This window comes from Molothrus ater, chromosome 13, assembly GCF_012460135.2.
Source record: "Molothrus ater isolate BHLD 08-10-18 breed brown headed cowbird chromosome 13, BPBGC_Mater_1.1, whole genome shotgun sequence".
NCBI classification, from domain to species: Eukaryota; Metazoa; Chordata; class Aves; order Passeriformes; family Icteridae; genus Molothrus; species Molothrus ater.
This window is the reverse complement of record NC_050490.2, coordinates 19581471-19594491: the sequence shown is the minus strand read 5'-3', so window position 1 is coordinate 19594491 and position 13021 is coordinate 19581471. Positions and strand designations below refer to the sequence as shown.

The 13021-nt window shown below is 59.6% G+C and overlaps 1 protein-coding gene across 11 annotated transcripts in view; it reads left to right on the top strand.

The window, feature by feature from the left end:
* Window positions 1–220: 220 nt before the first annotated feature.
* TLE3 (TLE family member 3, transcriptional corepressor) overlaps window positions 221–13021 on the top strand; it is a 29641-nt gene continuing 16840 nt past the window's right edge. For 6 of the 11 annotated variants that reach the window (XM_036389647.1, XM_036389644.1, XM_036389639.1 and 3 more), the window contains exons 1-7: window positions 221–424; window positions 894–1036; window positions 1164–1264; window positions 1360–1423; window positions 2309–2353; window positions 11408–11470; window positions 11862–11936. In XM_036389647.1, coding sequence (XP_036245540.1) covers window positions 1013–1036; window positions 1164–1264; window positions 1360–1423; window positions 2309–2353; window positions 11408–11470; window positions 11862–11936 — 372 coding nt within the window. In that variant the 5' untranslated portion in view covers window positions 221–424; window positions 894–1012. Of the gene's footprint in view, window positions 425–893; window positions 1037–1163; window positions 1265–1359; window positions 1424–2308; window positions 2354–11407; window positions 11471–11861; window positions 11967–13021 lie in introns of all 11 variants that reach the window. The other 5 variants (XM_036389641.1, XM_036389642.1, XM_036389640.1 and 2 more) reach the window with 2 other exon arrangements.

The following is a 13021-nucleotide window of genomic DNA, read 5'->3' as shown; positions in this document are numbered from 1 at the left end:
GGGGCCTGCGCGGGGCGGGGCCCGCGGTGGGCGTGGCTGGCGGCCGCCCCTCCGTCAGACACAAGCTGCCATTGTGACGTTACGCCAGCGCCGCCCAATCAGCACCCGCCGGCGGCGGCCCCACGTGGGCGCGGCGCTCTCCGATTGGCTGTCGGCGGCGAGGCCGCCCGGGTTTTGTCCCCCGCCCGCCGCCCCGCTCCGCCCGGGCGCTGTGGCGGCACCGCGTGCTCGGGCGCCGCTGCCCCGCTCCGCGCCCGCTCCGCGATGGCTCCCGGAGTTACGGCGATCCCGGCTGGACGCAGCTGAACGGCCGCCCCCGGGCGGGGGACCCGCTCGCACCTCGCATGTCCGCGGCGCCCGGGAAGTCGGATGTGTACGGCCTTCCTCCCCCTCCTCCTCTCCTCCATGGCCGTCGTGCTCCGGCGTTAGTTCCTGGCTTTGCTTCCCCTTCTCCCGGCCGCAGGAATACCGCGGGACCCTCCTCCCGCCGCCGCGTTGTTGTTGTTGTCGCTGTGGCTTTTTGATCTATTTTTTTTTCCTTTTTTTTTTTTCCGGGGAGGGGGGGGGATTGATTTTTCTTCTTTTTTTTTTTTTTTTTATTTTTTTTATTTTCCGCCAGCGAGTGCCGGAAGGAGGGGGGGGGGTGAGGAAGCGGAGGCCCGCGGAGCGCGGCGGCCGGGGGGGTCGGCACCTGGCCCCGGCGCTGCTGCGGGGCTGGGCTCGGCTCCGCGGGCGCCTCCCCGGCGGTGCGGGGCCAGGCTGGGCTGGGGGGGGGGGAACGTGCGGGGGGGAACCGGCCGGGCCCGCTCCCCCCCCCCCCCCCCCACCACCACCCCCCTCCGCCCTCCCTCCTCCGCCCCCCGCACGGACTTTCCTCTCGTCCCTTTGTTCAGTTCTCGGCCTCTCCGGGAGCGCTCCGAGGCCGGCGGGCAGCAGCGGCAGCTCCGCACGTCGCGATCGCCGTAGCGAGGCTCGGCGCGGCTGCTCCCAGTGACCGCGCCCCAGCCCGGCCATGTACCCCCAGGGCCGGCACCCGGTGAGTCCCGGTACCCCCCGCCGCCCCCCCACCCCCCCGCTCCCCTCCCTCCGGCTGCCCTCCCCCCTCCCCGGTAACCCCCCCCCCCCCCACCCTCCCCGGTAACCCCCGCGGCCGCTTCCCGCAGGCTCCGCACCAGCCGGGCCAACCGGGCTTCAAATTCACCGTGGCCGAGTCCTGCGACCGGATCAAGGACGAGTTCCAGTTCCTGCAGGCCCAGTACCACAGGTGAGCCCGGGGGGACCCCCGGCCGCCCCCCCCCTGCCCCGAGCCTCCCCGGTTCCGCGGGGTCTCACCGTGCGCTCTCACCCCCCCCCCCCCAGCCTCAAAGTGGAGTATGACAAGCTGGCGAACGAGAAGACCGAAATGCAGCGCCATTACGTTATGGTGAGAGACTTTAATCAGATTTCGGATCAGCCTGCAAATGTCATTAGCTGCGAGCCTGCGAACGGGGGGGACCGGGGGACCCTCCCCCGGTACGGGCACTGCCTGCCCGGGGACCCCCGGGCCGGGGGGCGGCGGTGCGGGGCGCTCCGAGCCCCGGCCGGCTGGGAGCGCCATCCCAAGTTTCCTGTTAACCCCTTTGGAGCGGGCCTGCGGCCGCGGAGGGTCGGGGGGGGCTGGAGCGGCGACCCCGAGCGCTGGGGGGGATCCCCGGTGCTGGTGCGGGTCCCCCCCGTGCTTGCCCCGAGGCCACCCGGGAGCCATCGCAGCTCCTCCTCCCCCCCCCCCCCCCCTCCCGTTCATCCTTCCCGAGGGAAATGGGCACTTTTGTTGCCACAAAACGCTCTTTTTAAAGCTAAATTAGCATGGCGGGGCCCCGGGTGGGCTCGTTGGGGGTTCTGGTGGGTTTGGCCGGGCCCTGCGCCCCCTTTCCCGGCCGCTGCCCTGGTCCCTGGGGGGAACAATCCCCCCCCCCCGGTGAGAAGCTGGGTTTTTGGCCAGACTCCGGGCTGTACCTGTTCTGCCAGGGCTGAGCAGACGCCTGTCACCCAGCTCTGCGCCTCTTTGTTTTTCTAAGTAGCTTAGGAGGAGAAAACAGGAGTCAAAAGGAGTGTCCCCTCGTTAAGTGCCTGCCAGTTAAACCCATAAACATCTGCTTATTATAAGGTGTAATTTCCTTGGCTACCCGTGCTTTAAGCCCAGTTTTGCCCAGGATGCTTTTTGGTAATGACCTTATGCAAATGCCTTCTGTGAATTGAATTCAAATTCTCCTTGGCTCTCGTGTTTAATTGAATTTATTTCTATTTTTTTTTTCCTCTCCTTCCCCAGTACTACGAAATGTCGTACGGTTTGAATATTGAAATGCACAAACAGGTGAGTAATTTCGAGGGGGGAAGTTGTGATTGATTGATCTCCTGTTGCCCTTTTCCTCCACCTGAGGTAAAATCGGCCCTGATTGCACTAAATAGGGAATAAGTGCTGGAGGCAGGGATGTGACTCCAGGTGGGATCCCGTGGCCCGGCTGTTAAATTGGCAGCCGCAGGCTGATGGCACTCGGTGGGGTTATTTGTCGATATTCACGGGGAATTTCGGTTTTAGGCAGAGTGTTTATGCAAAGAGGTGAGAACAGCCTCGCCTCCCGTGCTGGGAGGTCAATACCTGGAATAGCGCGTTCCCAAGGCTTGGAAAACACTGATAGGGGCTGCGCTGGCCTCTGCTCGTGTTGTGGGTACGGCAGGGCTGTTTGTAAGGTCATCCCCTGCTCCCGGCCCTGCCGGAGCGTGAGACCGAGCCGGGAATTATCTCCAGAGCTCACCGTGTGTTGCTCAATGGCACGGAGTTGTCTTTGCATCTGGGAAGTGAAGCAATGTTTGGGGCTGGTTGGGGTTTTGGTTTTGTTGGTTTTTTTTTGTTGTTTTTTTTTTTCCCTCCCTCCCCTCCCTTCCAGTCTTCTCTAATGTGTAACTTGCCTGAAGGAAAAAATAGAGAAGGCCCCAGCAGAATGTGGTGTGCTACCTTGATAAGATTATCGGTAAAGAGCCTAAAGGCTGCGCACATGATGGCAAAACTTAAAGGAATAAAGTTATTATTGAGATTAGACCTGATTATTCGTGCTGCTGCTGCTTACTGGTTTTAGAAGGAGTTCTAATTAAGAACTTAGGGCAGATAGAAGTTGACATCAACTTTGCCGCTCGCGAATCAGCCCCATTCAACTCCAAAGTGGTTTGGCTTAATAGCGGCATCTCCCTCCTCCTCCTCCTCCTCCTCCTCCTCGGAGGCTCGCAGGGCGCTGATGAGATGCAAAGCAGCGTCTCTGAATGCGCCTCTCTCTTCCTCCCCTCGCCTTGCTGCGCCGTAGTCACGGGGCAGCGAAAATAATTCCTGCTTAGTCTTCAGTTTTTTATAAATATCTCCTTCCACGCAGATAATCCCCACTCCCCGCTCGGGGGCCGCTGCCCGGCCCCGGGGTCCTTGTGTGGGGGCTGTGGGGACCCCCGAGCTCGGGGGAGCTCGGCCAGCTTTGAGCTGGGGTGCTCGGGAACGCCCCAGAATTCGGGATTGGGGGGTAGGCCCAGCCTCCTGCGAGGAGGGGATGGCTTTGGTGCGGCCAGAGGGGCCTCAGCAACGCCCAGGGGACTTTGGGGTCACCTGGAGGGACCCCAGCCCAGGCTCTTGGGGCAGAGGGTCTCCTCTGCCCACCCTCCTCCTACCTGGGTGCTGGACGGCTCTAGAGGCTCAGTGCTGGGAGATGCTGGAATGATGGCCTGGGAGATGCTGGGTTGGTTCTCTCACCAGGAGATACTGGGTTGGTTCCCTCGGTGGGAGATCCTGGAATGATGGCCTGGGATGCTAGGGGACATGCTGGAATGGCACCCCAGGATGCTGGCTTGGTTCTCTCGCTGGGAGATGCCGGAATGATGGCCTGGCAGATGCTGGGTTGGTTCCCTTGCTGGGAGATGCTGGAAGGACACTCTGGGATGCTGTGTTGGTTCCCTTGCTTGGGAGATGCTGGAATGATGGCCTAGGAGATGCTGGGTTGGTTCCCTCATGAGGAGATGCTGGAAGGACACTCTGGGATGCTGTGTTGGTTCCCTTGCTTGGGAGATGCTGGAATGATGGCCTGGGAGATGCTGGAATGATGACCTAGGAGATGCTGGGTTGGTTCCCTCATGAGGAGATGCTGGAAGGACACTCTGGGATGCTGTGTTGGTTCCCTTGCTGGGAGATGCTGGAAGGACACTCTGGGATGCTGGCTTGGTTCCCTCGCTGGGAGATGCTGGAATGATGGCCTGGGAGATGCCGGAATGGCACTCTGGGAGTTGCTGTGTTGGTTCCCTCGCTGGGAGATGCCATTCCCAAGACGTTCCCCAGTGTTTTCCCCCGGTCCGTGGGTGCGTCCCGAGGTTTGGCAGCGCTGGGAGGTGTGGATGGAGCATCCCCTCTGCCGTGTGCCGCGGGGCTCTCGGGGCTGGCCCCGGAGCCGCAGCGTTCCCGGTTCGGCTCGGTCCCCGCCTGTCCTGGCGGTTCCCGGCGCCGGCAGCCCAGGAGGCCCGGCACGGTCGCCTCTTTGCTGGGAGCCGTGCGAGCGATTCCCGCAGCATCCCGTGCCCGCCCGGGCGCTTCCCGCTGCCGGGAACCGGGGGAAGCCGGAGCCGTCTCCTCCTCTAATTGACAGGCAGCGCGGAGCAAACAAACAAAGCAGCCCGGGCTGCTGCTTCCAGGCGAAAATGGGGCGAGCGGGGAGCGCCGGACCGCAGCGGGAGCCCGGGGAGGGCTTTTCCCCCCTCTCCGGGGCCGCAGCATCCCCTGAAAGGCATCCCTGGCGCAGCATCCCCCCGGCAGGCAGGCAGGCATCCCGCAAGGCATCCCGCTAATTGCGGCGTGGTCCTGCCGGCATCTGGCTGAGGGTGGCTGGTCCTGAACAAACAAGTTTATCAGCTGACCTGTTTAGCGGTTGACTTGTGTTTATCTGCACACAATCAAGTAGACTGAAGTGCTTGAATTATTCATGCAGTGTCCTGCCCTCCAGACTTGACTGCTTGTGATTACATCTGCTCCAGACAAACATTGATGGATACTTCATCTTTAAGCAAAAGGGGATTGTCTGTCTGTGGGCTTATATAACAGATTATCTCTTCCACGCTGAATATTAAGTGTGTGCATATGTGGCTGCGTGTGGGGTTGGGTTTTTTTGGTTTTTTTTGCCTTCCCCCCCCCCCCCCCCCCCCCCTTTCTTCTCATTTTGTTTCTCGTTAGGAAAAAAATGGAGTTTCATAAACAACTCCATATGCAAGGAAATATTTAGGAAGTGATTCCCCAGTCGGTTGCAGTGAATTGCTCCTTACATCAGTCTTCCTGCTGAACTCCACTCCTTCCCCGGGCTCAGCTCTCCTAAACCCGGCTCCAATCAGGAGTTTTCTTTTGAAACCCCGACAAAACTTTTTTTCCTTTTATTTCTTTTTTTCCTTTTTTTTTTTTTTTCGGTCGGGTTAATTGATTTTTCCAAAAGAAACTTCCCTTCCCCTGTCGGCCGGGCATTGTTTCTGTGCAGATCTCCGTGGATAATCGCCGAGGGCAATAACCATTCCAAAAGGAAAACTCATTTTGCGTGGGGAAACGGGACACCTCGGAGGACAGAACCTTTGTGCTGCCTTTGATTCCTTGTTATGGCTGAGAACGCTCCACAGAAGCACTTCTTGTTTCCCTGCCTAATGCTTGGAACAAGCCTAAACCCCCCAACACTTCCAGGGGAGAGAGGCAGCTTTTTGTATGTGTGTTTCTAGAATATTCTAGGAACACAATATCCTTTCTGTCGTGCTCGTTAGCAAGGAGTGCCAGGTAATAATTTGCTAAATACTTCAGAAGCCGAGTAATTTGTGAGCTGTGCTCTCAGCACTCCCAAGGCAGAAGGGAATTCTGTCTTCCCTGGCTGAGTTTTGGGGGCTCCTGGCTGAATTTTGGGGGCTCCTGGCTGAGTTTTGGGGGTCCCTGCGAGCTTTACCCCATTGCTGGTGGTAATTCCCTAATGAGGGGCTGTGTCCTGCCCCTCCACACCCCCGCCCTGAATTTAATTCTCATCAGCCAGGCTCTCCACTTTGCTAATAACGATAGCAGCCACAAATAGCTTTCAACATGCCATTGACAGCCCGCTTGGAGAGAGCACTTGAAATAGTGGTAGACAGCTGAAAGTACCCATAATTGTGCGCCCGAGTGAGAACCACACTGCTCAAGGGCCTGATTTTCATGTGCTTAAAGAGACAATATCCTGGTTTCAACAAATGCTGCTGGTGCTTCACGCCTCGTGTGATTTACTCCTCCTCCTGCCGGGGGAGGAGGGTTTGGGGGGGTCTGCAGGGGGCCGTGGGGCGCAGAGCCTTGGCAGAATCACCACGGGGTGTTTGCGGTGTGGTGGAGATGAGGAGAAGGTTGGGGCTCTGCCGGGGGGGCTGTGGGGTGGTGCTGGTGCTGTGCTCCCGCAGCCCCTGCAGGGGTTTGGGGTGCCCTGTGGGTGTAGGGATGGGTTTGTTATTCTCCAGGCTGCCAGAGCTCCAGCAGCGTTTGGACAAATCTCTGGGACACGGGGTGGGATTGGTGGGGTGTCTGTGCAGGGCCTTGGGTAATGCTGGTGCTCCCTCCCACCTCTGGAGATTCCTGGATTTGAGGATATAAGTATGTTATATATGTTTTGGGGTGTTTTGCAGTGTTCTGTGTTCAGCACCTCCTCGTCCTTCATCCCACAGCATAAACCCAGCAAGGGCAGGCTAGAATTGGGGCTGATGTGGCCCAAAATCTGTCCTGGGGCTCCACCTGCCCTGGCCTGCTGGGATTCCCTTCCCCATGGAGAACATTTTCCATTTGGCGTAGAGGTTGAGGTCTGTGTGATGTGTGCAGGGGGTTTTGGGGTTGTCTTGTGCAGGGTGTTTTGGGGTGTTCTCTGCAGGTTTGGGGTTTTTTGGGGTGTCCTGTGCAGGGTTTTTTGGGATGCTGAGCAATGCCCGTGGGGCTGGTTCCTGCAGGCAGCTCCATCCTCCCAGGATCTGGGAGCCCAGGAGGGATCTGTGTCCTGTCCTGTGCCGTGGGGGGGATGCTGGGATGTGTCTGGGGGGGTCACCCTGGCTCTGACACATCCCTGCAGCTCCCATTTGCCTCCTGGACATCCCAAGCTGAGACAATTTGGCACCAGGAGCGTCCCCAGTGCCCAGAGCCCTGTCTGGGGTGTCCCCCCTGAGCCTGGATCCAGCCTGGAGCTCTGCACTTCCATCTTTTGGGTCAGTTTTAAGGCTGCTCTACCTCTCCCATGACTGACATCCCGGGGGGGTTATTTTTAAATTCCCTCTGCCCCATCCAGGTGTAGGGATGGGAGTGCAGGAGCTGCAGGGCAGAGCCAGCCCCAGCTATTTAACACCGAGCTGCCACCTCTCCGAGGCAGTGCCAGCAGCAGCTCCCCGTGTCCCCAAGTGCTTGGGATGCTGGTGGCTCTGGCCATTTTGAGAGCAGGTGACAGGAGCCTCAGCCGGGGCCAAGTGGGCCCGGGGGTGATTTATCACCGGTGCAGATGTTTTCTCTGGTTTCGCTGAAACCCCACGCCGGGAGGCTCCGGGCAGGGAGCGGGGCAGATTCCTGGCAGGGGCACACAGCGAGGGGGGATTAGTTGGGATTTCAGCTTCTCCCGACTCCTTGCCCTTTCTAACAGCCGGGAGGTGTTTGGGAGCCTCTCCCCGCGCCCCCGCCGGGCGTTTGATCCGCCCCGGTCCAGGGAGGATGCAGGGCAGCGGAAGGGGATGCGGAGCTGGGATTGCCATGGCAACCCGCGGTGGGAATGGAGGCTTTCCTTGGCAGGAGCAGCTCGAGGTGGGGCTCAGGGGCTCTGGGCAAGGTGAGGGATGAGCCCTGTGAAGGGGAAGGTGTCAGGCAGGGAGCCCTCCCCCTGTTCCCGGCGTTCCAGAGAATCCCCTTCACTCCCAGTTAAAGTTTTAATGGGGACAACTGGAGTTTAATGTGCCGGGGAATGGGAAAAGGGAAAGTGAGCAAATATTTAAAGACCATTGAATCTCGTGTTCACAGGAAACCTCACGGTTGTAAACATAATATTTTGGACATCCAATATCTCTGTGCTGGGTCCCATGTGGGAAGCCTCTTTCTGTGTGGAATGGGGAGTTTGGCTTCACATCTCGCTTGGAAATTTTGCATTTCAAGGTGGAAGCATCACGTGTGCTGCTGGTCAGGGCTGTCCGGGGAAAACCCAGCTCCTTCCCTTCCTGCTCCATGGAATCAACCTGGCTGGATGCTGTGTTTTTCCAGGGTGCAGCCGAGGGAGGCTGGCTGGTGTTCTCCCCTCAAATGTGGATCAGATTTGTTCTAGAACCCGGGAGCTGCCAGGGCAGAGCTGCCAGGGCAGAGCTCCTGGAGCAGCGGCTGTGCTCGCTGCATCCCAATCCAAGGGCTGGAGCTGGAGGAATAAATCTTTAATGCAGCTGCAGCTAAATATAATCTGATCAAAGTGCCAGTGCCAAAGAGCCTGGAAGGAGCTTTTCCCATGGCAGGGCACGGCGGTGGCACCGCGGGGGCTGGTGGCACTCGCGGTGCCAGCCTGGCTGCTCCAGCCACGGCGCCAGGGCTGGGTTGGGTTTGGCACCTGGAGCTTCCAGCCCGGCTGTTGTGGGAGTGTTGGGTGCTGAAAACCCCGTGCTGGCCAGAGCCTGGTGCTGGGGACAGGGGTCACCATGGCAAAGTGTCCCTGCAGTGATGGGACACGGGGAGTGGCTTCCCCGTGCCGAGGGCAGGGACAGGTGGGACACTGGGAAGGGATCCTTCCCTAAAAGGGGGCTGGGACACTGGTGCCTGTGACTGCCCCATTCCTGGAAGAGTCCAAAGTCAGGTTGGAGCAACCTGGGCTCCTAGAAGGTGCAGGGAGTGGAACTGGATGAGCTTTGAAGGCCCTTCTGACCAAACTGTTCCAGGAGTCCATGATCCCCGGCTGCCTGCTGGATCCATGCATCCTCACACTCGGGGCCATGATGATCCCAGTGACTTGGTGGCTGTGGCCAGGGTACCTGAGTCCAAGCTGTGGTCGCTTCCAGCCGTCCCTGCCTTGGCACGGTGTGCCAGCACGTTCCCTGCCTCTGGAATTGCTAAGAAAAGCATCAGGTGTAACCCAATCACCGGGAGTGCTTCTGGAGAACAGCATGGCCAGGAGTGTTCCTGTGGCTTTGCAGCCCATGGGGAGCTCTGTGGGGACCCCTGGGAGCAGGACCCGGAGCTCTGGGTTCTGTGGGGCTGTTCCCTCCATGGGGGAAACTCCAGGCTGGGGCAGGTGAGGATTTTCCTGGTGTCTCCTTGCTCATGGTGGTGCTGGGAATGTTGATGGTGCTTGTTGGGTTGTTTGTGTGGCAGGAGCAGCGTGTCCCAGCCATCCCCAGCAAGGGCTGGGTGTCCCCTTTGGGGTTTCTCCCCCAAATTAGGATATTTGGGGATCCTCCTTGGGGTGCTTGAGAGCAGGTGGAGCTGAGGGCTCCTTTGGTTTGGCTGGGCTTAAAACCCAGCGGTGCTGTAGGAGCTGTTGCAGGGAGCTGAGCTGTGGGGTCAGCAGGGTGAGGCTTTGGGGTGATGTGGGGAGCAGGAGGTGCCTGTGGCTGTCCTGGGAAGGAGGCTCCCTGCCAGCAGGAGGCCGGAGCTCTCCCGGGTAATCACTTGTGCTGTTGATAAGGAGCTGCCGGGGCTGGCGGAAGGAATTTCGGGGCGTTTGATTCCCTGCCAGCGCTCGGCCCCGGCCATTGTTGTGGCGCTGCATCCTCGCGGCCGCTCCGCCGTGTTTGACTTGGAGCTGGAGCTGTTTTCACAGCTGCCTCGGCCAGGAGCAGCCTGGGTTAACCCCTGGGAGCCAGGACACGGCTGTCCTGCTGGGAGCATCCCTGGAGAGGGACACGGCTGTCCTGCTGGGAGCATCCCTGGAGAGGGACACGGGCATCCTGCTGGGAGCATCCCTGGAGAGGGACACGGGCATCCTGCTGGGAGCATCCCTGGAGAGGGACACGGGCATCCTGCTGGGAGCATCCCTGGAGAGGGACACGGCCTTCCCACCAGGAGCACACCTGGAGAGGGACATGGCCATCCCTGGAGAGGGACACGGGCATCCTGCTGGGAACATCCCTGGAGAGGGACACGGCCATCCCTGGAGAGGGACACGGCTGTCCTGCTGGGAGCATCCCTGGAGAGGGACACGGGCATCCTGCTGGGAACATCCCTGGAGAGGGACATGGGCATCCCACCAGGAGCATTCCTGGAGAGGGACATGGCCATCCCACCAGGAGCATCCCTGGAGAGGGACATGGCCATCCCACCAGGAGCATCCCTGGAGAGGGACACGGGCATCCCGCCGGGAGCACACCTGGAGAGGGACACGGGCATCCCACCAGGAGCACCCCTGGATGCTATTCCCTTCCACAGAGCTAATTCCTAAGGAAAGCATCAGGTGTACCCCAATCTCCAGGAGTGTTTCTGGAGAACAGCATGGCCAGGACTGTTCCCGTGGCTTTGCAGCCCATGGGGAGCTCTGTGGGGACCCCTGGGAGCAGGACCCGGAGCTCTGGGCTCTGTGGGGCTGTTCCCTCCATGCTGGGGCAGCTCAGGGTTTTCCCGGTGTCTCCTTGCTCATGGTGGTGCTGGGAATGTTGATGGTGCTTGTTGGGTTGTTTGTGTGGCAGGAGCAGCGTGTCCCAGCCATCCCCAGCAAGGGCTGGGTGTCCCCTTTGGGGTTTCTGCCCCAGGAAAGCTCCCCCAGGGTGCAGCTGGCAGGTGTTGGTGCATCCAGGCTGTTCCAGAGCGGGATGTGAGGCTGGCAAAGGGAATCCCACCTATAGACAGGGAGGAGAGCAGAACCCCCAGCCCTGGTGGGGACTCAGCTCCCTGCACAGGGCAGGTGGCCTTGCCAAGGAGTGTTTTGGGGAAATCAAACCCCCACTGCAGCCTTGGCAGCCGGAGGAGACGGAGGGGCCACCAAACCCTGGATTTCCTGGGATGCAGCAGCTGCTCCTAGGATGGGCCTGGCTGTTTGCTCGGAGCCAGGGCAGTCCAGGCTGGTGTGACTCTGCCAGGACACTCATCCTGTGGTGGGAAGGGCATGGAAGAGTCCCAGGGAAGCAGGGAAGTGTCTCTGGGCTGGGGAGCTTGAGAGGGCTCCCAGTGCCTCTGCTGGGAGGGGACAGAGAGGGGACTTTGGAAAGGGACAGGGAGAGGGGACAGAGAGGGGATTTTGGGAGGGGATTTTGGGAAGGGGCAGGGAGGGCATCTGTGGCAGGGGACAGAGAGGGGATTTTGGGAGGGGACGGGCAGGGGACACAGCTCTGCTGCCAGGAAGCCTCGTGCCACCCGTGGGAGGCTGCTGCCGGGTGCTGACTGCTGCTGCTTTTCCTTCTTCCCTTTTTTCAGACAGAAATTGCTAAAAGACTGAACACGATTTTAGCCCAGATCATGCCTTTTCTGTCACAAGAGGTAAGGACTTTTTCCACACCCTCTTTGAGGGGGTGCAGCCTCTCCCCAGGGGTTTCCCCTCCCTCGCAGGCAGTGCTGGGCCCCTGGGTGGGGGTTGGATGTGAGAAATGGGATTTAAATCCTGCCTGAATGCTGGAGGACCCTTGGGATGGGCAGAGCTGGGCCCTGCAGGGGCTCTGCTCAGCTTGGGGGGCTGCACTGAGCCCAAAAGGCTGCGAGGGGGCTTCCCCTTTTCCCTGAGGAGCTGGGAGGTGCCCCCGGGCTGCCGCACACAAAATAGGGCAAAAAATAGGGAAAAACGGGCAAAACAGGGCCCAAAAAGCAGGGGGAGCCATGGCTGGTGGGGTCCTGCACCTGGGCTGTGGCTGACCCAGGCCCTGTGTCCCCGCAGCACCAACAGCAGGTGGCCCAGGCTGTTGAACGTGCCAAGCAAGTGACAATGACGGAGTTGAATGCTATCATCGGGGTACGTGGACTTCCCAATCTGCCTCTCACCGTGTGTATTCCCCTTTTATTCCTATCATTTACCATATCCAGAGGCAACCCTGCGCTCAGGAGGGCACTCAGGGCGGCTCCCAGACCCCAGACATCCCAAAACCCCAAAAGTGCCCCAATCCCACAGCTCCTGGCTCTCCCAAAACCCCAAAACTGCTCCAGTCCCACAGCTCCTGGCTGTCCCACAACGCCAAAACTGCCCCAATCCGGCCCCCATCAGGACAGGGCTGGGAGCTGCTGCCTCCCTGGCAGCTCCTGGATTCCAGTGGTGTGTTCCTGGGGGGATTTGGGACGGGAGCCTCCCCAGCCCCTGAGGCCAGGCTTGTCTCTGCCGGGCTGTTGGTGTGAAATGTGCTGTGCCATTGACCCTTTCCCCACACAGATTGAGGGGTTCTGATTGAAAATTAACAATTCTAATCATTTCTGTGGTTGCTGTCACTGCCTCGGTCCTGCAGCAAACCCCGGGACATCGGAATTCCCAATCCACGTCCTGGGCAGCTGGCTCCAGTGCTCCTCTGGCTTTGTTTCCCAGAAAATACTCATTTATAACTGTTTCTATTTTTTGATAGCTATTTACACTTTGTAGGCTTCAAGGATCTTTTATGATTCTGTGTCTAACTTGCTCTTCCATCCATTTTCCTGTATTTTATGGGTGTCACCCACTGTGGAATCGTGCTCTGGGCTCCTGCAGTTTTTGGGAATGAGGAAGCAGCTGGATCCCTCGTGGTGTGGGAAGTGCCCCAGGAATGGGAGCTGAGTTTTGGGGTGACACTGCACCCTCCTGCTGCTCCTCACCCATTCGGGGTGGGCTGGGGATGGAGCAGGAGCTGCTGGAAGTGGCAGATATTGGAATTCAATTAAGGTGGATGAGGAGGCCCGTGACCCCCATTCCCTGGATAATTGCTTCCCTGGGTCACAGCAAGGCCCTGCTGTCATTAGCAGCCAGCCCAGCCCTTGAATCACCTCCCTGATGAGGAATCACAGGCATCTCGCCTGGGCTGGCCCAGCAGAGAGGGACACACTGCTGCCCAGTGATCCCACAGCCTCCCATGGCTT